General features: G+C 42.4%; 1 protein-coding gene across 3 annotated transcripts in view; it reads left to right on the forward strand.

Moving 5' to 3' along the window:
- The window catches only part of Styxl2 (serine/threonine/tyrosine interacting like 2), a 50,727-nt gene that overhangs the window by 18,011 nt on the left and 5,377 nt on the right, over positions 1–27,339 (forward strand). For 2 of the 3 annotated variants that reach the window (XM_087206833.1, XM_087206834.1), the window contains 3 exons: positions 15,888–16,003; positions 20,967–21,198; positions 22,643–22,860. In XM_087206833.1, coding sequence (XP_087062959.1) covers positions 15,888–16,003; positions 20,967–21,198; positions 22,643–22,860 — 566 coding nt within the window. The remainder of the gene's footprint in view (positions 1–15,887; positions 16,004–20,966; positions 21,199–22,642; positions 22,861–27,339) is intronic. The other variant, XM_004865195.3, reaches the window with a different exon arrangement.

Here is a 27,339-nt window from a genome sequence, read left to right on the forward strand (position 1 = left end):
CTATAACCACAGTCTTTCCTGTGGAATGAAGACAGGGGCTCATGGAACTTCGCCCAGTGCTCCCAATAGCCACTGCCAACCAAGGAAATTAGTTCAGAGATGAAGCCTGCTTGCTGTTCAGACAGCAAGTCTTAATAGTTCACACCTCATCTATAAAATCTCATCCTAGGGTGAACTAAGAGCCCAGGAAAGTGCATAGACTGTAGGTAAGAGGGCCAAATTTTCATTTCTGCACTAGCCTCATACCGTAAATTCAAATCTCGGTTTAATGAGTCATTCTCTCTGTCAGAAAACTCAGTAGGAAAATAGCTCAAGAGTCATTCATCTCCCAACCAGGCAAGACCAATGATGGCAAACCTTTTAGAGCTTTCCATGATATCAAACAGCCCCCTGCGGCACAGATGCCTTAGGCTCACCACCACTGCCCTTCTTGAGTTAACCCTGCAATGTAAAATCTAGCTGGTATGGTAGTACATGTGTGTAATCCCAGCACTCCTGGGAGGCTGAGGCAGAAGGATTGTAAATTCAAGCTCAATCTGAGCAGTTTAGTGACTTAGCAAGACCCTGTCTCAAAGTCACACTTTTTTTTTTTTTTAAAGGCAGGGGATGTAGCTCAATGTGAAGGCCTAGGTTCACTCCCCAATGCTGCAAAAGAAAAAAAAAGTGAAACCCTTCTGTTCAGTGGGGCGCTTTGGCAAGAGCCTCTACCTTCCCCATGACCAAATAAATGAAGCCTGATCCCTAGAGATGCTTGGCGCAAAGCCACCCGTCTGGCCCGTCCTTCTATGCCATTTCTAGGCGTCTCCTCCTCTCCAAAGTAGAAGCAACACCTTCTTCCTCCTCGGGATCCTGAGTTGAGGAATTGTTTTTTTCTGTTTCTTTCTTATATTTTTCAAAGTCAAAGTCCATTTCTTGCTTTGGTTTTTCAGATCTGAACTTTTCAGGTCTTTGCAGTGTTCTGGGACTCCTTGGCCATCTGGCCAGGCCTTTTCCTCCTAGCTCTGTGGGGCTCCTGGGTGGCAGGCTGGTGGCCTCTCCTCTCCTATGAAGCCCCATGTGGGAGCCTGGTGGTGGAGGGTGGCATAGGAGATGGGCCTGAAGTGTCATTTTCCTGTCCTTAACTGTGCCTCCTCCAGGAGCTCTACCCTGTCCTCCATCTACCCTTTCCCCTTCCCATTCCCTTTTCCTTGAAGATTTTTCTGCTTCTCTCTTTTGCTAAGCCCACTGGAAGCAGCTTGCTAAAAATCATGTTTTCCCCTTCTTGACTTCTCTCCTTCCTCAGTGCCTGTGTGTGGTCTCTCGAGTCACTTAGAAATTAGAAGAAGCTAGAAATCTGGTTATTTTTCAAAAAGCCAAATCAAAAAAGATGCGCGCACCCCTCCTGGGCCTCAGTTTCCATTTCATTTCTAAGGGACTCCTTGACAGGCAGTGATCAGCCTGTGGGGGCTGGTGGGGAGGCCCCAGTTCCACTCCATTCCTTGTCCAGGTCTGGACAGTGTGGCAAAGGACTTAGAGCAGCAACTTTCAAACTTTGCTGACTGTAATCTGCAGTAGGACAGACTGTTTATACCTCAACTTGGGTGTATATACACGGTTGTATAAATTATAAAAAGCTTCCCCAAATACACTTTTCTTGCAAGAGACAGTGTCAGTCTCCATTCCTCTCTCCCTTTCTTCCTTCTTTCCTGCTTTTGTTTCTTTTCTCCTCCTTCCCTTCCCCTTTTATCTCTCCCCTTTTCCCTCCCTTCCTTCCTCCTTTCCTTCTTTCCTCTCTCCTTCCCTCCTTCCTCTGTTCCTTTCTTCCTTCCTTCCCCAGACATTGGTCACAGCCCATTGAATTGATTCCATTATACACTGAGTCACAGTCTGCAATTTCACAAAGCCCGGGTTCGCCAGATGCTGTGCTGTCTCCTGGTCTTGGTTAGGAAGTTCATCAAATTCCCCTTTATTGTTTCTTGTTCAATTCACCCTCAAGGCTTTTTAGCTGCTGCTTCCTGATCCTGTGATGAGGTATATATCGATCCTGGACCCTCTTTTTCTCTGCCTGTCTTTTGTCAACAGCCAGCCCTTGCTGCTTTCTAATCAGGGTGTGAGTGTCATCTCACTCCATCTCAGGGACACTGCCTGGGGCACAGACATGATCATAAATCAAAACCTCCCTTGGGCTGCCATCTTACTGACCTTGCAAATACCAACAGCCTCAGCTGTTCAAATCTCTCCTGCCTCCCTCCTCTCCATCTCTGCAATCCTACTTCTCGCAGAAAACTGGAGTCCTCTTAGGTCTTACTGGAGTCCTCTTAGGTCTTAACCCTTTTATTAGACTTAATAAACCATGTCTATGTCAAACCAGTTTTATGACTATTAGGTTTACACCTCCCTTCATTGACTCATAAAAATATTTGTAATCTACATCCCTCATTCCACACTGTGTAATACAGAGCAGCCAAGGACAGAAACACCGTGGGGCTGGGTGGAAATCTCCTCTCTACTGTCCTCATTTCTCAATGAAAAAGCTGCCAACCTCACAAAAGTGTACTAGGTCTTCACTTGGGCTTCCTCAGACTTGCTGACTCCTTAACCTCTGAGCTCAGTCTCAGTCTCAGTCATGAGAAGGGAAAATGTTTCTCAGTCATTTCTGTTTTCAGATTTTAATTTCAGCTTCTTCTCTATCAAACCCACAGCCTCAGAGTTCTGATGTATTTAGGATAGATCTTCAGTGCCTAGTATTACCAAACCCTCACAATTTGAGTCAGTGTTGTTTAGGGAAAATGGAACAACCAGGACTTCCTGTGAGTTGTTCCCAAGTCAGGATCCCTCACCACTCCTGATTCTGAGTTCCTCGTGGGGCCTTTCTCCACACCTGACAGCTGAGGGGCCTCCTGTGTGTGTCAGGCCAGTGTTCGTTGCTTGGAGTACTGAGTGCAAATGTGAGAAAGCCTTTTCAGAATATGGAGCTGTGGAGGCCCACAGAGAAACAAAGAAAGCTGGCCATGCAAGAGAAATGAGGGGCTATTGAGAAAAGAAGCCTTATAATCCCCATGGCAATGCAGAAATTCTGTGTGGATTTGTTTTGTTTTGTCTCAAATTTCAATGTACATAATACCAATCCTTAGCAAATAAAATGATTCACATTTTACTAATGGTAGTAGAAATAATATTATTGATAAATAAAATAATAAAATCCCTTTGTTAAATATTGTTGACATGGAAATAGGACTCACATCATATGAAATGTGAGATGTTGTTTATAGTTTTATGAAATATGGATATTTGAAAACCAAGACTGCCCTGAATATCCGTAGATCTGCTATACAGGCAGGCTTTGCCTGTTCATATGGGATTTTATTTGTTATTACTTCTCATCCACAAAATATTTGGGTCAGTTGATGATTGTACTAGGTTCTGTATCACTATAAGGAAGAAGAATGCCTTGTCATTTGCTCAAAGCCCATTTTTTAGGCCTGGGAGTAACACTGCCCCCTTTATCTGTTGGTATTTAACAAAGTACCCTAAACATCATGAGTAAAGGCATTAATTTTGTTTTGCTCCCTTGTTTGTGGATGAGGCATTTTGACAGGACTCAGCTGGACAGTTTATGTCTATTTTACATAGCATCAGCTGAGATGATCAAAAAGGTTGGAGGACCCATTGCTCATTCACATGGCTGGGAGCTCAGAGGAGGACTACTGACCAGTGCCTTTCCAGACTGCTGATCTGGGAGTAGTCAGACTTCCTATGTAGCAGCTTGGGACTCCCAGGGAGAGTGCTCATAGCCAGAAAACTGCTGGGCCTCTCAAGAGAGTCTGGCAAGACAGCTGACTAGATGTTAAACCTAATAGGATAACATTGTTTTGCCATTGACATAGTTTAGTGAATCTAATAAAGAGGAATACGTGGGTGGGATGTGGGCTGGGGATTTAGCTCAGTGGTGCCACCCCCTGCCTCACAAGCACAGGGTCCTGAGTTTGATCTGTGGTACCAAAAAAAAAAGGGTGGGATCTAAGAGGACCTTGACTTTCTGCAGAGAAACAGAATTGCAGAAAAAGCACAGGCTGCACTACTGTCAAAAAAAAAAAGAAGAAGGAGAAGGAGAAAAAAAAAGAATAGAAATAAGTGAATAAACAGCCACTATTTGGCTAGAACGTTCAGGGGAGAGTGCTGGTATGCAGTGTGGATAGCACAGAGAATTTATGGAATATGGAAATCCAGACTGCTTGGTAAAGAAGGGAACAGAGAACCTTGCAATAACCATTCCAGGGCCCCAGCCTGGATCAGTATGAACTGAGGAATGTCCTCTCACGACAGAGGAAAGATAACTGGGACATTCCCAGCAGCCCACATTGGCATCATGGATACCTAAACTTTCAGGTGCTCGTGGGTCCAAAGCTCATCAGGGAGCTGTCAGGGGTGCACTCCTCTGTACCGCTCCAGAAGGAGAACTCAGCTCATGTACTAGACTCTTCACCAAGGCTGCTGCTGCTACATGCTGCCATTGTGAAACCAAACCCAACCGTGCCTGCCCCTGCTGCTGTGTGCACACAGCCTCCAGAAACCAACGGGTGAACTCTACACCACACAGGTATCCTCCTCCCACTGTACCATACCTTCCCAAGGCTCCCTGGAGTAGCCTCACCTCCACACGGTCTGTGGAAACAAACTAGCACATAGGATGCTCCATGCCTGTCCAGACTTCCTGGAGGGCCTCAGTCTCACATGGCCCATGAGGAATGATAGTCACACTCTTGCCATCATGACCCATTCTGGGTCTACTGGAGTGGCCACCTAGCGGGTACCTCATCCCCTCACCCTCCATTGCTGTGTGTCATACCTGCCTGAGCCAGGACAGTATCTCCACCCCTGCGTGGCCTGCAGAAATAGATAGGCTGTACAACTCTGCTGCTCTATGCACCATATCCAAAGCTATCAATTATAGCTGAAGAAGCTATATGGAGATCACAGTATGGTGCCCAACTGGAACCAAAGCCAAAGAAGCCTAACAAATTGACATTTAAGACTAAGTCTATTAGGAGACAATATTTTACTATGAAAGCCACTCTATAAAATTGGTAGACATGAGCAAACATCAACATGGGAACATGAAAAGTATGAAAATCAAGGCAATATGACATTTCCAAAGGAATACAATACTTTTTTATCTACAGACTCCTCCAAAAAGAAATTGATAAAATGCCTGAAAAAAAGAGTTTAGCTGGACATGGTGAAGCACACCTATAATCCCAGCACTGGGAAGGCTGAGTCAGGAGGATTTCCATGCATTTGAGGCCAGCCTGGGCTACATAGTGAGTTCAAGGCCAGCCTGAACTACATAGCAAGACCCTGTCTCAAAACAAACAAACAAACAACTCCCCCCTCCAAAAAATCCCAAGAGTTCAAAGAATGATTGTAAGGAAACTCAATGAGATATAAGAAGATACAGTCAGTTTAATGAAAGTAGGGAAACAATTCATGAAAGAAATGGAGAATTCATCAAGGAGATGGACATCATGGAAAAGAACCAAACAAAAATCCTGGAACTGAAGAACTCAATGAGTCAAATAAAAATACAGTTGAGATCCTTAGAAACAAACTACATCAAGCAGAAGAAAGAATTTATGAAGACAAGTCTTGTGAAATAATTCAGTTAGACCAACCAACTAACTAACCAACCAACCAACAAACAAACAAGACTGAAATAAACATTATGGGACACTTTAAAACAAATATTTGAGATATGATTATTCCAAAAGGGAATGGAAAAGGCATAGAAAACTTATTCATGAAATACTAGCTGAAAACTGTCCAGATCTTGGGAAAGATATGGACATCCAGGTTCGGGAGGCTCAAAGGGTCTTGAATAGATTTGATGAGAAAAGATCCTCTTTGAGACATATAATAATCAAACTTTAAAAAGTCCAACACAAAGAGAATTCTGAAAACAGCAAGAAAGGCCAGGGATTTAGATCAGTGGCACCATGCCTACCTCGCAAGCACAAGGTCATGAGTTCAAGCCCTGATACCAAAAAAACAAAAAAACAAAAAACAGCAAGAAAAAAAATCACAAGTCACATTTCAGGGAACTCTCTGTAGACTAATGTAGATTTCTCAGTAGAAACTTTGTAGGCCTTGAGGAGACGGAATGACATGTTCAAAGATCTGATGGAAAAAATTGATAACCAAGAGTATACCCAGAAACACTGTATTTCTAAAATAGAGGAGAAATGATGACTTTCCAAGATAAGAAAAAAAATGAGAGAATTCATCACCACCAGACTGGCCTTCAAAAAGATTCCTTTAAGGAAATCCTACATCTAGAAGTTAAAGAAGGAAAACTACCATCACGAAGACACTTGAAAGTATAAAACTCAGTGGAGGGCTGGGGATTTAGCTCAGTGGTGCCACTGTCTGCCTTGCAAGCGCAAGGTCCAGAGTTCAATCCCCAGTACCAAAAAATAAAAAATAAAATAAAACTCAATGGAAAAGCAGTAAATGAAAGAGAGTAAGAATAAAGCCTTATCAAGAAAGAAAAAGCATCAGACCATGAAAATAAAGAGAGGAAGAGTAGAACAAAGGATATACAAGACAGTAAAAGAAAATTAACAAAATGACAGGAGTAAATCTGTACATAGCACTGATAACCTTGAATGCAAATGGACTGAATTCTCCAATTAAAAGATATAAGCTGACTGTATAAATTTAAAATTTAAAAAGACAATAATATGTTGCCTACAAAAACTCATGTCACCAGTAAGAACACACACAGAATGAAAGTGATGGAATGGGAAAAGATACTTCACAGAAATAAAAATGAAAAGCAAGCTGGAGTAGCTATATCAAGTAAGGTAAACTTCTGTAAAAAGAAACAGAGAAAGAAACTATGCAATAATTAAGAGATCAATTCAAAAAGAGGGCATAAGAAGTATAAATGTATATACACCTAGTACCAGAGCACCCAGTTTTATAAAGCAAACATCATTAGATCTAAAGGTAGAGATAAGATCCAATACTATAGTAGTGAGAACTTCAAAACTCCAATTTCATCAATAGACAGATCATCCAGAAAGAAAAATCAACAAAGAAACACTGGAGTTGAAGTATATTACAGACCAAACAGACCTAGTGGGCAATTACAGAACATTTCATCCAACAGCTGCAGAATATACATTCCTCTCATCAGTAATAAAACATTCTTTAGAACAGACAATGTTAGGCCACAAAACAAAGCCTAACAAATCCAACAAATCTGAAATCATATAAGTATCTCCTCTGACCACAATGAAATAAAACTGGAAATAAACAATAGAATCTTCAGAAATTTTTTAAATACATGGAAACTAAATAATATGTTATTGAGTGAACAACAGATCAGCAGAAAAATCAAAAGGGAAAATAAAAAATGTCATGAAACAAATGAAAATGAACATACAACATGTCAAAACTTATAGGATACAGTAAAAGCGGTATTGAGGGAAATTTATAGTAATAAGTGCCTACATCAAGAAAAAGAAATAAAGAAACTCTACAAATAAAAAAAAAAACTAATGACATAATCACAAAATTAGAAGAGAACAAATCAAACTCAAAATTAGTAGATAGAAAGAAATAACAAATATAAGAGGAAAACTTGGGCCGGGGATTTAGCTCAGTGATTCCACTGCCTGCCTCGCAAGCGCAAGGTCCCAAGTTCGATGCCCGGTACCAAAAAAACAAAACAAAACAAGAGGAAAACTAAATGAAATAGAGACCAAAAAGCCCCACAAAACATCATCAACAAAAGGAAGAGTTTGTCAAAAAGATAAGTACAATCAAAAAAACTTTATCCAGCCTAACCTAGAAAAAAACCCAGAGAAGACTGAACTGAATAAAACCAGAGATGAAAAAGGAGACAGTACAACTGACACCCCAGAAAGACAAAGGATAGTTAAAGATTATTATGAACAACTATATGCTAAAAAACTGAGAAACCTAGAAGAAATGGGTAATTTCTGGACCAATATAACCTACCAATACTCAACAGGCCTATAATGAGTAATGAGGTTGAACAGTAATAGAAAGTCTCCCAAAAGGGAAAAGCCTAAGACCAGATGACTTCACTGCTTAATTCTACCAAACTTTTGAAGAATGAATACCAATTCTCCTTAAAATATTTCAAAAGATTAAGAAGGAAGAAACCCCTACAAACTCATTCTGCCAGATAAGCATTACCATGATGTCAAATACAAACAAGCACACAACAGCAAAAAGAAAAATATATATCAATATTCCTGATGAATATAGATGCAAATTTTTTTTCTTTTTTAATTCATTAAGTTTATTGGTACATTTTAGGTATATAATATGATGACACTCATCATGGGAATTTGTACCTTTACATGATATATTTTGGTTCTTATTTTTCCCCATTCCCCTGCCCTCCCTTCAACCCCTCTGCCCCTCCCTATTTACAAAGACTTTCTGTTTTTTCCTTTTTTCTTTTTTTTTTTTTGGCACTGGGCATCTAACTCAGGTCCTTGTGCTTGCGCAGCAGGTGGTGAAACCACTGAGCTAAATCCCCGGCCCCCTTTTTTCATATTTATTCCTTTCCCTTCTTTCTGTTCCCCTACCCCTCCCACTTCCCCTTCCCCTTCCCCTTTGGACCTTTTCTTCCCATTTCACATTATCTATTATACATTTTGGTCCTCATTTACACTTTCAGTTTCTCACACAGATGCAAACGTTTTTAAGAAAACACTGGCAACTACATCAATAGCCCATCAAAAAGATCATTCACCATGAACAAGAGTGATTTATCCCAGGGATTCAGGATGGTTTGACATACACAAATCAATAAATGCCATACATTATATCAACAGAATGAAGGACAAAAATCACATGGTCACCTCAATAGATGCAGAAAAGGGGTTCAATAATATTCAACATCATTTCATGATGAAAACTCTGAATAAATTAGACATAGAAGAAATATACTCCAACAAATCAAAGGCTAGATATGACAAACTTATAACCATCATCATAATAAATGTGGAAAAGTTGCAAGCATTTCTGCTGAGATCTAAGACAAAATGTGCACTTTTTCCACTCTTACTAAGCATAGTACTGGAAGTCTTATCAACAGCAATTAGGCAAGAGAAAGAAATAAAAGCCATACAAATAGAAAGGGAAGGGAGTGTTATGGCTTGTGTTTAGGTGTCTCCTCAAAGCCTCATGCAGTCATAGGTGGGCTTTTTCAGAGGTGGCTGAATCTAGAGTGTGTGATTGATTCATAGTGCAATGCTAGGATTAAGGGTGCTGGGATTAAGGGTAATTACTAAAACAGTCCACTGATTGGTTTAGCACTGCTCTAATCCCAGTAGCCTGGATACAATATAAGGGACAGAAAGAGGCTTGCCTTGTCCCTTGCTTGCTTTGTTACCTTCTGCCCATTATGAACTGTTTCTCCTCTGCCATGCCTGTCTGCCATGCCTGTCTGCCATGCCACCCTGCCTTGGAGCCAGCCAATTATAGACTGAAACCTCTACAAACTGTGAGCTAAATAAACTTTTCCTCCTTTAACTTTGGGTGTTGGGTATTTTGTCTCAGCGATGAGAGAAAAGTAACTATGACATGGAGAAAGTCAAAATATCCCTGTTTTGCAAATGACATGATTCCATATAGAGAAAAATCTAGTCTCCACCAAAAGACTTAGAATTAGTAAAAGAATTCAGTAAAATTACAGAATACTAAATCAACATATAAATATCAGCAGAATTTTTATATACAAACACAAAAAATGAACTTGCTGAAAAAGAAATCAAGAAGGCAATCCTATTCATAATAGCTACAAACCAGAACAAAACAAAAAGCCCTAGGAATAAATTTAACCAAAGAAGTAAATAGCCATTACAATGAAAATTACAAAACACTGATAAAAGAAATTGAAGAGGACTTACATAAATGGAAAGACCTCCAATATTCATGCATTGGAAGAATTACGTTATTAAAATGTCCATATTATCCAAATCAATTTACAGATTCAAGGCAATTTCCACTAAAATACCAATGGCATTCTTCACAGAAAATGAGGAAAACAGCTTCTTAAAATGCATGTGGGGGCCGGGGATTTAGCTCAGTGGTTCTGCCACCTGTCTCGCAAGCTCAAAAACCAGAGTTTGATCCCTGGTACAAAAAACAAACAAACAAACAAAAAATGTATATGGAACCATAAAAAGCTCCAAAGAGCCAAAATAATCTTGAACAAAAAGAATAAGGCTAGAAGCATCACAATAACTGATCTCAAGACATACTACAGGGCTATAATAACCAAGAGAGCATGGTAGCAGCATAAAGTTGGACATAGAGACCAATGGAAAAGAATAGAGATCCCAGAAATAAATCCACATAAATAAACCTACAGCCAACTAAATCTCAACAAAGATACCAAAAAGATACATTGGAGAAATGTCTGTTCATTTCACATGCCAGTTTTTGAATTGGGTCTTTGAATTCAGGGGATCTGATTTTTTTCAGTTCTGTATATATTCTAGATAGTAGTCCTTTGTCCAAGGTACAGCTGCTAAAATTTTTTTCCCACACTGTAGGTTGTCTCTTAACTCAGTTGGTGGTTTCTCTTGAAGTGCAGAAGCTTTTTATAAGATGAGATCCCAATTGTTGATTCTTTGTGCTAGTTCCCATGCTACTGAGGTTTTGTTCATAAAGTCTTTTCTTATGGCAATGTCTTCAAGAGTTCTACCTAACTTATCTTCCAGCAAGTTTAGTGTTTCTGTCTTAATATTTAGATCTTTAATCCACTTCAATCTTAGTTTAGTGCATGGTGATAAGTATGGGTCTAGTTTTAATCTTTGGCAGGTTGAAATCCAGTTTTTCCAACACCATTTATTAAATAGGCTATCTTTCTTCCAATGAGGGTAGTTGGGTCCTTTGTCAAAGATGAGGTGGCTGAGTATGTCTGGAGTTATTTTTGCATCTTCTAATCTATTCCACTGATCCTTGGGTCTGTTTCTTCACCCAGTACCATGCTGTTTTTATCACAGTAGTTTTGTAGTATAGTTTCAAGTTGGGGATTGTGATTCCCCCAGCCATGTCTCTGTTTTCTACAATTGCTTTTGCTATTCTAGGTTTCTTCTGGTTCCAATGAATTTTTGGATTGTTTTCTCTAGTTCTGTGAAGTATATTGTTGGAATTTCAATTGGCATTGCATCAAATCTATATAGTAGTTTTGGAAGTATGGCCATTTTTACTATATTGGTTCTTCCTACCCAGGAACAAGGGACGTCTTTCCATTTTCCTATATCCTCCTTGATGTCCTTTTTCAAAGTGCTGTAGTTTTCAGTGTAGAGGTCTTTTGCTTCCTTCGTTAGATTGATTCCTAGATATTTCATTTTTTTGGATACTGTTGTAAAAGGAATTGTTTCCCTAATTTCTCTCTGAGTGAGTCTGTTATTTGTGTATAAGAAGGCTATTGTGTTTTGAGTGTTGACCTTGTATCCAGCTGCTCTACAGACAAAGAAGTAAAAGCAGCAAATAAATATATGAAAAAATGTTCAACATCACTGGTCATTTGAGAGATGCAGATGAAAACAACACTGAGATTCCACCTCACCCCAGAAAGAATGGCTGCTATCAAGAAATCAACCAGGGGGCCGGGGATTTAGCTCAGTGGTTTTACCGCCTGCTGTGCAAGTGCAAGGACCCAAGATCGATCCCCAGTACCAAAAAAAATAAAAAAGAAATCAACCAATAACAAACGCTGGTGGGGGTGTGGGGAGAAAGGAATCCTTCTCCATTGTTCGTGGGAGTGCAGACTGGTGCAACTACTGTGCAAATCAGTATGGAGATACCTCAAAGAACTAGGAGTAGAGGTCCCTTTTGATCCAGCTATTCCTCTGCTGGGTATCTTCCCAAAAGAATTGAAAGAATCACAGCACAGCGATATATGTGAACCCATGTTTATAGCAGCACAGTTTGTAATAGCTAAAGCTTGGAAACACCCCAAGTGCCCATTAACTAGAAACTGGATAAAGAAGATGTGGTTTTTTAATAAAATAGAGTACTACTCAGCCATAAAGAATGACAAACTAGAGACATTTATAGCTAAATGGATGCATATTGAGGGCCATACTCTTAAGTGAAATAAATAGAACACACATGTAAATACTGGATAGTTTCTCTAGTGTGAGAAACTGAAAGTGTAAATAAGGATTAAAATGATTAAAATGAATAATTGATAATTTGAAATAGAAAGAAAAGGTCCAGAGGGGCAGGGGTGGTGGGAGGGGAAGGGAAAGGAAAAATTATGAGAAAAGAAAAAAAAATGGAAATGAAGTCTTTGAAAATAGGGAAGGATGGAGGGGGTGAAGGGTGCACAGGTACTGGGGAAAAAATAAGAACCAAGATACAACACGTATAGGTACAAGCACCCAATGATAGATGTAAACATATTGTATACTTAAAATGTACCAATAAAAGAATTTAAGGGGGAAAAAAGATACACTGGAGAAAGTACAGCCTCTTTAACAATTATGCTGGTAGAACTAGATATAGATAGGCAGAAAGAGTTAAACTTGACTACTATCTCTTATCATATAAAAACATCAACTTGAAATGGATGAAGACCAAAATGTAAAATATGAAACTACTAAAAGAAAATATAGAAGAAACCCTTCGAGACATCAATATATGCAATAATTTTTTCCCAATGATTTTTTTGATGAGACCCCAAAAGCATAAGAAACAAAACCAAAAATAGAAAAATGAGATTAGACCAAACAAAAAACTTCTACATAACAAAGGAAACAGTACTGTGGAGAAAATATTGGTAAACAACTCATCTGACAAGAGCCTGTAATTAGAATATATAAGGAACTTTAAACCCTTAACAAAAAACAAATGATCCAAATAAAATGAGGCAAATGATCTGAACTGACATTTCTTAGAAGAAATACAAATGGCCAACAGGTATATGAAAAAATGCTCAATGTAATTAAGGATCAGGAAAATGCAGATTAAAACTACAATGCGATATCCTCTTATTCCAGTCAGAATGGCTATTACCAAAATAGCAAAAAATAGCAAGTGCTGGTGAGGATGTGAAGAAAAAGGGATTCTTTGCACATTGCTGGTGGGAATGTAAATTACTACTGCCATTATGGAGTCAAAAATGGTGGCTCCTAAAAAACTAAAACTAGGGTTGGGGATCTAGCTCAGTGGTGCTGCATCTGCCTGGCAAGCGCAAGGTCCTGAGTTCAATCCCTGGTACCAAAAAAAACACGCTAAAAGTAGTTCTATACCATGATTTAGCTATCCCATTTCTCGGTATATATCCGAAGGAAATGAAATCAGTATATCAAAGAGCTACTTCCATTCCCATGTTTGTTGGAGCACTGTTCACAATAGTCAAACTATGGAATCAACTGAGGCATCCACCAATAGATCAGTGGATAAAGAAAATGTGGCATACATATGGAATGGGATGTTATTCAGCCAAAAAAAAAAAAAATGAAATTCTGTCATTTGTGGCAAAATGGAAGGAACTAGATGATTTAAGTTAAATAAAGTAAGCGGGCTAATCTGCACCTACTCCTTCCAGATGTTCTAATTTTCATTGTCTTCACCGAGCAATGAGATTTTTAAAGATCTCTCCAGTTCTAACATCCTAGGATGATATCCCAGAAACTACACCCTTATCAACCCACCTTAACTCCCGCAGTTATCTGAAAGTGCATCCTGTGGTCACAAGGAGTGCTTGGTGATAGAATGAGAAAGATCAATCCAGGTTCTTTTGGAAAACTCTCAGGAACCAAGGATCATAATGTCACATTGAGCAGGTCTGGCCTCTTCCTGGGTAGAGTTACAGGCTATTCCTTTCCACTGACAAGGGCATTTCTTTCTCCACGGTCTTGCTGACACTCAGCACACATTCCCCCAAGGGTGACTCTGATGTGGCCATGTACTACAAAAGAGTTGTTCTGCTAATCATTTCAATTCTGTTCCAATTTATCTTAGCCCAAGTTGACTTTGTTCAGCTCAGCTGGGCTCAGCTTAACTCTACTCAATTCATCCACCCACCCATTCATTTTCTCAACAACTATTTTTTAAGTAAATGCAATGATCAAAAATTATGGTGAGTTTTTAAATTTAAAACTTTTTATTAGAGCAAAAGACACATTGGCGTTAATTCCCCTCAAAATAATCTCCTCACTTTGAAAATACTTACCCCATCATTCCTGCCACTTTCAGAAGTAGTTATGGAAATCCTCTTTTTAAAATGTCTTTATAAGGTATGATTAAAAATGTAGTAAATGCTGCTGCCAAACGCCATCCAAATGGAAAAGCAAGCTGGTAAAAACATGACAGTGTGTCTTCATCCACTTCATTCACTGGATCTGGCATCTCGCAACTTCTGTCTCTTTCCCAAAGTCAAAATCACCATGAAAGGTAAACATTTTGAATGGATCCAGGACATAAAGGGAGCCACCAGAGCACAACTAAAAACAAGCACAGAAAGGACTTCCAGAACTCCTTCAGCAAGTGGCAAGAAGGATGGGATAAGTATGTTCAAAATGAGGAGGAATATTGTTAGGGAGGTTAATGGCAATACATCTTTTACTGTAATTATTTTTTCCAGTAGCAGGAATCAAACTCAGGACTGTGCTTGCCAGGCAAGCATAGTGCCACTGAGGTACTTCTTTGTGTCAGAGTCTTATACTGGGCCCGAGACTCCAGCTGGGGTTGCTTCCATCAGTGGTCTCACCTTCCTGTTCCAATCATGGTATCAATGTATTGTGGTGAAGAGAAGACTGGATTTAGAGCAGGACTGCCTGAAGTTTGCCATACTGTAGAGCCCTGTCATTGACTTACTACTGTGGGCATTTTCCCTAGACTCCCTGAGCCACAGTTTTCTGATTTGCAAAGCAAGAATAATAACACCTGCTTTATGGAGGATTTGGCAGAATTAAATTCATAATCGCCACATTTTAACCTCTCTGATTCTAAAGAAAAGAGAGACAAAAAGAAGAAAAAAAAGACCCAAAGCTCATCCCCCCATCTGGAAACCAGCTCACTAGGAAGGAGTTCACTAGTGAACACTAGTCTCTGCCTTGGTTCTCCATGCTCCTCAGCGGTCCCTTTGATAAATCCTCTGAATTTCTCTTGGGAAACAGCCTTGGCAGGGACCCAAGCTACTGTCTCACATCCTTGGGCTCAGCCTTATGATCAGAATCAGGACCTGCGTGTTTGAGCACATCTTTGCTTTTCACTTAGAAGTATACCTGCCCTTCATTATCAGCCCATTTCCTTACAAGCAGGAAAAAGATACGAAAAAAGAGAGCATGGTGGCAGCCTCCTCAGCCACCACCTAGCAGAGCCCTGGGAAAGGCACCGTTAGGGACATCCTGAGCTGGGCATCGTGGTGCACACCTATAATCCCAGCATTTGGGAGGCTGAGACAGGAGAATTGCCGTGAGTTCAAAGCTAGCCTGAGCTACACAGTGAGACCCTGTCTCAAAAAAAAAAAAAAAAAAAAAAAAGTACTGATAGCAAAGAAAAAAATGAGCAGTAAGTATCTAAGAAACTGAAGCCACCTCAGGACAGGTCTCCCTGCTCATACACACACTCTTCCCTCTCCAATCTAGACTGTATCATTTAACATCAATGTCCACACCAGAGGTGCTAACTCAGGTCTAAAACTAGATGTCACCTGAGCCATAAGGCACCCACCATGCTGCATCCTAGCTTTCCTAAACTGGGGATTGCTTTCCAGTTACCACTCACTGCTCCCCACTGGGGCTAAAATCAGACCCAGCTTCCTGCTCTAAATCAGGCCCAGGTATCCCTCCACCAAGAAGAATGTCTTCATGCCCAGGGCTGTCTCACATACCTGTCTTTTTCCTTAGGTACTCAGTGGTGTCTGATGCAGAAACCGAGAGCATCTTCATGGACCCCATTCACCTCTCCTCCGCTGTTGCCGCCAAACAGATCATCAATGAAGGTAGTGCAGTTGGGCCAGCAGGCAAGCAGAACAGGGACTGCCCAGGGGTCACCAGGAGATCCTTGCGGGGAGCTCCCTGAAAGGAGTAAATGTGCTTCTCCAGCACTGCCCACCACTTTAAGAAAAGCAGATCTGATAAAGGGAGTCCTGCCAACCCCACCTCCTCAACTTTGATGACAAAGAGGTGGGCCAGTGTCAACAGTTCTCTAGTTGACCACACGGAGGCAGCTCCGATCTGCTCCTAGGACCTCGCTTTCAGTTGTTTCTTTAACTTCAAGGGTGGTGGATAGGATGGCTTATAGCAGAGAGCCAAAGCTGAGAGCACAAGAAATGGCTAGGAACACACAGTGAGCTCCGGGCAAGGGAATGTTTAGATTTAGATCTGCAGCCATTGTGCTTAAACATGGTCTTCAAACTACAGTATGTAGAAGTCAATAAAAGGAAGGAAGTAAATAAAAGAGGGGGTTGGAAGCCCTATTAAATTGACACTGAATATTTTGGAGCAGATGACCTGTTATACTCATTCATAGATACTCATCCTGATTGGAAGGATTGTTTTTTCTGGTAAATAACCTTTCACAGTTTCACTCCTCCCCTTGCTCCTCCCATTTCTCTGGGTGGCCTTTCACACTTCCGATGGGGTGGGACAGAACAAGGCAACCAGAGCTGGTGCAACGAGCCTCATGAGGTCTTTGGGCTGAATCTGGCACCCACCCATGGTGGCCACAGTCCCTTCCCTGGCCTTTTGACCTGAGAAGCAGCCATGCTCCTCTTTGTCTGCCCTAAGTCCAGGACTGACCTGGTTCCCTGATTCTGTGGGTCCCCACAAAAGGCACAGCACCTAGAGAACCAGAAACTGCTGTTGCTGGCTGATCTGGGGATTCAGAAGGGGACTGTCTCCTCAAAGCTCTCTTTGCTTCTTGTTTTTTTCTTTCTTTTTCCACCCTACTTGAGGTCTCTGTTGTGTTGCTCCAAGCCAGGCCAGGGTTCCTAGACTCAGGCTGTGTCTCCACCCTCGGCTGGTTCTCACCGAATTGCTCCCAGAATCACCCTAGCACCAGAAGGTCATTCTTTCTTTTTGCATTGGGGAATTTTCCTAACCCTCCACTCTGCATGTCTGTGCTCTGTGCCTTACCCCATGGGACAGGCTCCAGGCTAAAGGTCTTGATAAGTAAAAGCCTAGCTTTCTGAATTGTTGAGGAACCATTTTCTCCTTTTGAAAGTTTCACTTTCAAGTCTATAGAATGTTGTAGATATTCAAGGTCTAGTCTGAAACCACAAGATGAGCAATGCCTTTTTATTTTTTTTATATTAAATTCTTTTATTGGTACATTGTAGGTATACAACACAATTACATTTCTCATTGGGAATTGTACCCTTACATAATGCATCTTGGTTCTTATTTTTTCCCCATTCCTAGCCCTCCCTTCATGCCCTCCACCCTTCCCTATTTACAAAGACTTTATTTCCATTTCTTCCATTCCTCATCATTTTTCCTTTCCCTTCTTTCCTTTCCCCCGCCCCTCCCACTACTCCTACCCCTTTGGACCTTTTCTGCCTATTTTACATTATCGATTATTCATTCTAATCATTGGTACATTTTAGGTATACAATATAATGACATTCATCATTGGAAATTTGCACCTTTACATAGTCTCTCTTGGTTCTTATTTTTCACCCTTGCTCAGCCCTCCCTTCAACCCCTCCAGTCCTCCCTATTTACAAGATTTTGTTCCTATTTTTCCATTTTCTCATATTAATCCCATTCCCTTCTATCCTTTCCCCTAGCCCTCCCACTTCCTTCCCCTTTGCCCCTTTTCTTCCTATTTCACATGACCTATTATACGTTTAGTCCTTATTTACACTTTCAGTTTCTCACACCAGAGAAACTATTCAGAATTTATACATGTGTGTCCTATTTATTTCACTTAAGAATATTGCCTCAATGTGCATCCACTTAGCTATAAATGCCTCTAATTTCTCATTTTTTATGGCTGAGTAGTACTCCATTTTATTAAAAACCCACATTTTCTTTATCCAGTCTCCAGTTGATGGGCATTTGGGCTCTTTCCAAGTTTTAGCTATCACAAACTGTACTGCTATGAACATGGGTGCACATATATCACTGTGGTATGATTCTTTTAATTCTTTAGGGAAGATCCCCAGCAGTGGAATAGCGGGGTCAAATGGGACTTCCAGTCCTAGTTCTTTGAAGTATCTCCATACTGATTTCCACAGTGGTTGCACCAGTCTACACTCCCACCAGCAGTGGGGCAGGGTTCCTCTTTCCCCACACCCCCACCAGCATTTGGTATTGGTTGATTTCATGATAGCAGCCATTCTTTCTGGAGTGAAGTGGAATCTCAGCATTGTTTTCATTTGCATCTCTCGAATGATCAGTGATGTTGAACATTTTTTCATGTATTTATTGCTATTTGTACTTCTTTGTCTGAGAAATGTCTGTTCATTTCAGATGCCCATTTTTGGATTGGGTCTTTAAATTTGGGAGGTCTGATCTTTTTAAGTTCTTTATAGATTCGAGATAGTAGACCTTTGTCTGAGGAAGAGCAGGTGAAGATTTTTTCCCACATTGTGGGTTGTCTCTTCACACTGCTGGTGGTTTCTCTTGCTGTGCAGAAGCCTTTTAATAAGAAGAGATCCCACTTGTTGATTGTTTGAGCAATCCCTTTTTAAATTGTGGGTCTTGTCTGTCTCTCCTTATCTGGGGCATTAACCTTAAATGTCATTAGCTTTCATGGCTGAAGAGCTGTGTGTGTGTGTGTTGGGGGGAGACTATATATTACAGCAAAAGGAAAATGTTCTGTAGTGATCAGACAGGTAAAACTGTATGTTAAAGAACTCTCAGTTCTCATGAAAGTCTGCATACATCCCCTGGCTGGGAGAAGGTGGGAAAAGTGTGTGGACTTTACTTTGTTCTGAAGAAAGCTCAGGTAATCACAATAAACAGGAGGATTGGAAGGAAGGAAGTATGAACTAGAGGCCTAGGGAAACAAGAGTTGCCCGGGCAGGGGGAGGGGGATGAAGGGCTGGGGCATTTGTTTTTAAATGGAAAAGGGAAGAAATCAAAACAGCACCCTGTTATATGAGTAGCTGAAGAGGCATGGGTGAGTTCTATTTTTCACATGTGAGAAAGGAAAGAGAGCTATGTAGGTTAGGAAAGGAGAAGGGCTTTTACATTTGTGATACAAGGCCCCAGGGTAGCTGGGGGAGAAAACTGGGTGGTGGAGAAAATAGGAAGCCTTCATCTATTTTTAAACAAAATAGAGGTCAGGAATTGAAGAGGTCTTCTTTCCGTTTTTGAAATGGAGATGAGAGAATGTTTAGAGCTAACACTTGATAGGGCTTGGCAGTGGGGACCAGGTGCTTTAGAGGAGGGACAGGAGAAAGGAGGAGCTTTAGGAATGGAACCCCCGCTACCCGCCAGATGATTCCCTGAGGGACTAGGCCAAGTCCATCTTCCAAACATAGCCATGCTGGTCCTGTAGCTCCCTGCCCAGAGACTGTGCAGATGGTGCTGGCAAGAGCTTATGGCCAACACAGAGGACATACTGCTCTTCTTTTTTCTCCCTTTATTCAGTATTTTGGGTTACTGAGTGAGAGTGAAGGTTTTTCTTTCCCTTATTCTTGTACTTCTTAGCAAAAGGAAACACCGAACTTTCTCCTCAAATTTGATAAATATGAGGAAGTATATTATTAGGAAGAGATAAAGGTCCTCCCGGATACGAACCAGAATTTGAGTTCCTTTGGAATTTGAGCTTTTCTGGCCAGCTGCCAGAAAGGTTCTGGGTCCTGGTTTGAAACTGGCATGGGAGCTCATGGCAAACTTTTGCACCCGTCTGAGGGCTGGGAGACTGAGAATCACAGCTGGTCAGCTCTAGTGTGGGGAAGCAGATAATAAATGAAGTAAATAAGAAAATTAAGTGGATAGTAGAAGGTAATATTGTATAAATGACTACTAAACTTTTACTTTTTCAGGGTTATTTGCATTCCATATGTAAACAACTCGGGCTATTAGTGCAAATTGTTATGAAAGAACATAATTTATTCATTTGGTAAATACTTTTGAGCATCTACATTGTACTGGGCAGTGTGGGAGTTATAAGCATAGTCTTAGTTACTTTTCTCCTTGCTGAGACAAAATACCCAACACCCAAAGTTAAAGGAGGAAAGGTTTATTTACCTCACAATTTGTAGAGTTTTCAGTCCATAATCAGCTAGTTCCAAGGCAGGGTGGCCCTGCAGACAGGCATGAGAAACAGAGAAGAAACAGCTCATGATGGGCAGAAGGTAGCAAAGCAAGCAAGGGACAAGACAAGCCTTTCTGTCTCTTATATTGTATCCAGGCTACTGGGATTAGGGCAGTGCCAAACCAATCAGTGGACTGATTTAGTAATCATTCACTCTTAATCCTAGCATTGCACCATGAATCAATCACACACTGTAGATTCAGCCACCCTGAAAAAGCCCCACCAATGACTGCATGAGGCTTTGGGAGACACCTAGACACAAGCTACAACAAGCATGAGACACACACCTAATATACAAGGGCCTAGCTCTACAAATGTGTAAGTGAACTTTAGACAAAGGAGTGAGTCAGGCCGGGGATTTAGCTCAGTGGTTCCACCGCCTGTCTCACAAGCACAAGGACCCAAGTTCGATCCCCAGTACCAAAAAATAAGAAAGAAAGAAAGAAAAAAAGAAAGAAAGAAAGAAAGAAAGTCAAGGAAACTGGCTAGATTTCCCTTCTTTCACATGCACCTGCAGCTGATGCTGGCACCAGGTGTCCAGGCCAATGCCGTGCATCTCCTAGGTCCCTATTTGGTCCTTCCTAGCAGATCCTGCTGGCATTCTGTCCATGTCCAGAGTCCTGGCAGTGAACTGGCCTACAGAAAGTTCTCCCAAAGGGCAGGGAAAGCCTTGGGGTTCCTAACTCTTCTATGCAAATGCCACCTGTTCCCTCTAGAACTCAAGCCTCGGGGGCTCCCAGCAGACATGGAATGTCCAGGCATGCTGGAGTCCGCTGAGCAGCTGCTGATGGAGGACCTGTACAACCGTGTGAAGGAGAAGATGAATGACACCAGCCTGTACAATACCCCTTGTGTGCTGGATCTGCAGCGGGCTTTGGTCCAGGATCGCCAGGAGGCGCCCCGGAATGAGGTGGATGAAGTCTGGCCCAATGTCTTCATAGCTGAGAAGTGAGTCTGACTGCTGGGGAATAAGATGCTTTGTCGTATACCTCTGGTTAGTGCCTGAGGGTGACTATACTCCCTCAGTGTTCACCAAAGGCTTCCATAACACCATCATCCAACAAATGAAGGCTGCATGACCACTTAGCCTACCCTGGCCTTGGGGAAAGACTCTCCACCCACCTGCACATAGAGATGCCCAGCAAAATGAATGCTCAGGCTCTGCTTCCCATCATGAGGACCCTGTGTTGTAGCCTAATCACTGTATATATACAATATACACTAATCAAGTAATATCTATGGTGTGGGCTGCATACACACTTTTCCAATAAAAAAAATTAGAAAGAAATGTGATAGAATGTTCACAGTATCTCTCTCTGGGAGGTGGTTTTAATTTCTTTCCTTCAGTTTTCTTTTGAATGGTACAGGTTTTATAATCAGAAAACTATTATATTTTAAAAGTTCATCAGTAGTTTCCAGTACAAAAACAAAAAACAAAAGCAACTCATTCACATTCTATTCCTTCAGGCTCTTGCCAGTGCATAATTGGTACCAGTAGGTTAATTTGTGAAACTAATTTTTATTCATCCATTGACTACTTAATCAGAGGTCATTACCTCCCAGTATAATTATCCATTTATCCAGAAGTGGAGGAGGGAGTTTGGAGAAGCAGCTCTGGACAATGTATGTTACATTCTGCAGTAGAGTAATCAGTTGCCCAGAACCTGATTGCCAGAGGTGGGCACCGAGTCCTAGGGGATCTTTAAATAGATCTGTAGCTCCAGAAGCATCACTTAGTGGTCACCAGGGACTCTAGGCATCCCCAGATAGCCCCAACTAAAGTTCTCTCTGCTCCTTCTTAGGCAGCCCTGTCCTCAGGGCCTCTTCAAATTGAGTTCCATTTATACTTCTCCAGCATAAAGAGCTCTGAACCAGAAATCAAAATCAGCAGGTCGTGTCTTTTTCTCTCTTCACAGTCTTGGGTAGTTATAAAAGCTATTGGATTCATTTTTATAATCTTCAAATGGGAAAAAAAACAGTGCCCTTTCTACCTCTTAACTTTACTGTAAAGATAAAATAATGACATAATGGGATTTTGAAAAATATAGCATACATTCTCAAGGTGATAATATACTTAATTTTATTATTTTTGTCTGCCTTTTTTGGCATCCCCAAGGCATGGTATTTTATCAGAGGTCTCTCAACTACCCAAAAGGTTCCTTGCACACCAGCCTTGTTTTCCTTTTCATCCTGCCCTGCTCTGACTATCTCTTCTCCCTCTCTTGCTGTGGTCAGGTCACGGCCCATTTTACAAAGCCATTTGCAGTTAGTCTGAGAAGGCAGCCCTATCCCCATATCACCCTCCTGATCCAGGAAGCAGGCCCCTCATCACAGTGATAACGCTCCTTTCTAGGTCTGATTCTGGCCAACTTGTCCCTTCATCTTCCCCCAGGAGCGTGGCTGTGAACAAGGGCAGGCTGAAGAGGCTCGGTGTCACCCACATCCTGAATGCTGCACATGGCACTGGTGTCTACACAGGCCCTGAATTCTACACTGGCCTGGAGATCCAGTACCTGGGTGTGGAGGTGGATGACTTTCCAGAGGTGGACATCTCTCAACATTTCCGGAAGGCTGCTGAATTCCTTGATGAAGCACTGCTGACTTACAGAGGTGAGCGGCTCTATGGGCTCCAGGCTGTTGAGTTCCAAGATGAGGATAGGGGAAGCAATGCCAGGGCTGTTAGGAAAACCTCCTGGTTATCTGGAGGAAATCTGCCTTAAGGCGGTGGTGTTCTCTAACAAGAGAAAGGATGACCATGCAACTAGTATGTAATAATTGAAGGCCTGAGATGTGCCAGGTACTGTGGCAAAAGAGACAATCACACACTGCAATAAGGAGAGAGGAACATTTTTAAGAAACATGTCTAATGGTGGAAAGTGCCTGTCAGAAGTTAACTAGGTTGATATGCTGGCTGGCTCCCTGGAGAGCTGGTCAGGGAAGGCCTTTCTGAGGACGGGACATTCAAGCCAAGCTACAAGAAGGAGGCAGCCAGGAGAGAAGGGGAAGAAGAGCATTCCTGTCCAAGGGAACTGCTAGTGTGAAGACCCTAGGGTGGAGGAAGCTTGATGCTCAGGAATCCTAAAACAGTGGAAAACGCTGAGTGGCGGGGGCCACCATACAGGCAGTGAGAGTCGAGGGGAAGACTGGCACCTCAAGGTGATTTTTGTCTGAGAAGTCACCCTCTCTGCCTTGGAGAATGAGCAGCCTAGAGGGAGCAGGCACAGACAGGAGCACTGCTGCTCTGGTCCAATTGAGAGGCCTTGAGACTGGTGTCCAAAGTCCCATAGGGGAGCCCAGTTCCGCCCACCTCTTGGATGGAGGCTGGGTAGCAGGTAGGATTTGCTGTCTGGAAACCTGGGCTTGAGTTCAGGTTTTCTTACCCTTGGATTATACCATGTGACCTCGAGGTATTTTTCTTATCCCAAGGAACCTCAGTCTCCTTATACACAGAACGAAGATGGACATCTAATCCTAAAGTTCTAGTGAGGAATGTGAGGAATATAAATTTTAAATGCTAATAAAAGAGCTTATTTAGCACAACACCTGGGACAAGACAAAATTTTTAAAAGGCATAGCCATTATTATAAATAATTTTTCTCCTGTTCTGAGGGTTGAGCCTAGGGAAGCTCCATCACTGAACTACATCCCCACTCCTTTTTATTTGGAGATGGAGTCTTGCTAAGTTGCCCCAATGAGGCTTGAACTTTAGATCCTCCTGCTTCAGCCTCCCTGGGTGCTGGGATTACAGGCATGTGCCACAACCCCTGACACATGATAAATGCTTAAAAAGTCATAGTCATGATAATGATGATAATAATAATAATAATAATAGTAATGTTAATGATTCCTGGGAAGGCCATTGCCTGTCACTATCAATGGCCAGGCTGAGTAACCTGTAATGGAACACGCCCACACGCACAAACAGACACGCACGCACACTATATATGTATATGTATAAATAGTAAGTATGCATATATGTCTTCACACATGTGCGTTAGTGCAGTTTTCTCCCTTTTCAATGCTTCCAACAAGCTATTCGCCCTCAGAACCCATGTGGAACTGTGTATGCCCGGGGCAGCTAGAAGTTGTTCCTCTTCTCGCCCGGGGCAGCTAGAAGTTGTTCCTCTTCTTGCGGCCTGGACACCAGCGCACCTCCCTGTGGCACTGAAGCCAGAGGGGGAGATAGGCAGCGCAGACTCGGCCCCGGGCTGGGCTGCGGGTCGGCCAAAACCTCCCAGAGCCAGCAGGACAAATGGAGGCTGGAATGCATTTCTGGTCGGGAAGGACGCGCCCAGTGCCTGAGGCTCCAGCCATAGCCTCCTGCCTCAGCTTCCGCTGCGGGCTGCCCGGGCTGCCCAGGTTGGTGCCCGAGGGGAGCACTTCCTCCCTCCGCCTCTCTCTCCTGGTCTCTGAGGTTGCTGCGGGTGTGGGTGTGGGTGGGCCTGCTCTGCGCATTTCCCGAGCCCTTGGCGCCTGTGGGGATGCGTGGGAGTGGGCTCCTCACACCCGGGCGGGGGAAGGTTGGCAAAGGAACACCTGGTGCTCCCTCCGAAAGCCAAAGCCCAGACCTGGGGCGGTCCGCCATGGGCCGCGAGGTAATAATTAAGATTCTCATGGTTACTTGCAAGCTCCTTCACAAGCAGCAAGGGTACTGAATATATTATAAATAAAGACACAGGACGGGTCACCGTACAGAGTCGGAGGAGGTCCCTGCTAAGAGCAGGTGGGGAACCGAGCTTGCTGCCAGAGTAGGTTCTCAGCTCACTCTTCAAGACGCTTCCATATGAGGCATAATTAGATTTATTAGGCAGTCAGAAAGTAAGAGGAAATGGGGAACGGACTTCAGCTTGAGGAGGTAAAAGGGACCCAGCTCTGATGGGGAAGAAAGGCTGAAGCAGGAAGATCACAAGCTCCAGTCCAGCCTGGGAACTTAGCTCTTAAAGAGGCCCTGTCTCAAAATAAAATATAAAATGGCAGGGGCCTGGGTGTGGCTCCTCTGAGGGCGCTGGGTCCAATCTCCCAAAGGGGCAAGTAGGGGCAAAGGGGCCAGACTGGCCGGTTCACAAGAGCCATCAGCCTGTACACGTGAGCTGAAGTGGGCTAGTGCCTGCCTGCCTCAGCTCTGGTTGTACAAGGTGGCTCTGGACACATCCTTACTGCTTCAAGGGGAGACTGGGTCTCCATAAGTGATACTTTCTGCCTTGGAGAGGCTTCTTTGGAATCCAAGGTGACTGTAAGTTTAGGGCAGTGGCTATAGATTCTGAATGCCCATTGATAGGCGAATGTCCCTAGAAATCTAAAATGTCTTCTCTTGATCTCTGGGTGAGATGGGTTATGTAAGTTTAAGACTAATCAACTTTGTTTTGCCAGCTTTTAGACAGGTGTTCCTAAATAACCTATCTGCAGAGCTGGGAGGATAACACAAGGGGAATCATAGCTCTGTATGCAGAGCTGAGCAGGGATCTGACCCAGTTTTAAGGTAATAAGATGAAGGTCAAGCTTTATTCTGCTTTGAGTTACCTACTGGGCATCTGTAGAATTAAAAATCACTGCATTTTGTTTTGTTGACTTTTTAGCAAAAACAGCTTTTTGTCTCCCCTCTGAAGAAAACACAAATTATGCTTTAATTGGTGACAGATTAAGGGCTCTGTGGTCTGTGTCAGAAGGAATCTAAGAACATAGACTGGACATTTTCAGGACTCTTGATCTCCTCTTCTACTTCAGAAACCAAGCAAAGGTCTGATATTGACCGATATTACTCACCTCCATCCCATTTCCAAATACCCTGGTGAAATCATTCAGCAGGCCCTGGTCCTTGTGTCCCCTGAGTTCTATGGACAGTGGCAAGTCGGGTGGCTTCTGTGCAAATATCTCTTGTTTTCCCTCAGGTTTGAATTCTGAGGAGAGGGGGAATTGGGATTTGGGGAGATGCAGCACAAATGCCTGCCACCAAGAGGCATAGCGAGTGCACAGAAAGAGTGTGATCCAGTCTCCCTGACAGCCAATGCTCGCTCCCTCCACTTGCTGCTCTCTGTGAATTTTAAAAACTGGATGGAGTTTCCCATTCCCAGTCAGTCCTGCTGCTAATCAGAATGGCGACTCTGTAAATTAGCAAAAGGCGACCTTCATCAAACCAGTTTACTGCTAGAAATTTTTCATCCTAACCAACAAATATGTTTCATATGCAAGGTGCCCCTGGAGTTGTGCCGAGCAAATTCTACTCACCTTTAGCCTGGGCCCTGTGCCTAGCAGAGAGAAGAGAAAATCCTGGAGCTTCTCTGGGTGAAGAGAGTAGGGTCCCAGGATCCACCAGGGTCCCGCACACCCAGCCTCTTCCTTGTTCCTCTGGCTGCTGTCCCAAGGACATAAGGAACACAGCATGGAACACATGGCTCCCCACCCTGAGTCGGCGGAATGGACCTAAGTAGGATTTGGTGTCCTTGTTGGGAAGGTTGGGTGATCATGTCCTGAATGTCCTGAAGTGAACCGGCCTGGCAAAGAAAGAATTTGCAGCCTTGGTACTAAGGCGAGTAGGCTGTGGCCTGCTTAGATGGTTAAGGGGAGGTCCTTGGTGAGGGGCAACCACAAAGCCCTGAGGCATAGGTGGGAGGAGATGAGACAGAAATCATAAGTAATTGCCTTTATCACTTTGTTTCTACTTTTTTTCATTATTTAAAAGATATTAATTTCTTAATCAAACCCACATAGATAAGACCTTATGTATCAAATACAGGGCATTACCCCTGTACATACGAAAAGAAAAATAAGTTTAATGTCTCTAGACCAATATGGCTGTTAATTTCTGTACAATGCCAACTCAAATGGTAAAGTGGGATACTTTTTTCAAAGTTGACAGCGCAGTTAAAGTTTCAAAAATAGTAATACGGTGTGCTATGTATCAATATCAGCACTAGCTTTTCCAGCTTCTGCAGTCATCTTCAACAAAATGACAGAGATGTTCAACACACTCTATCTACCTCCCTCTAGTGGCTGCTGGCTCTTGGCAATAATGCCTTTCAGCATCATTGGGCCCCAGGTCCCCCCTAGTCTCAGTCTGCAACCTCCTTTCCTTTAACAGGTGCAAAGACA

Source organism: Heterocephalus glaber, unplaced genomic scaffold (assembly GCF_053883595.1).
Source record: "Heterocephalus glaber isolate CG9 unplaced genomic scaffold, H.glaber_assembly_v1.0 deba00000738, whole genome shotgun sequence".
NCBI lineage: Eukaryota > Metazoa > Chordata > Mammalia > Rodentia > Bathyergidae > Heterocephalus > Heterocephalus glaber.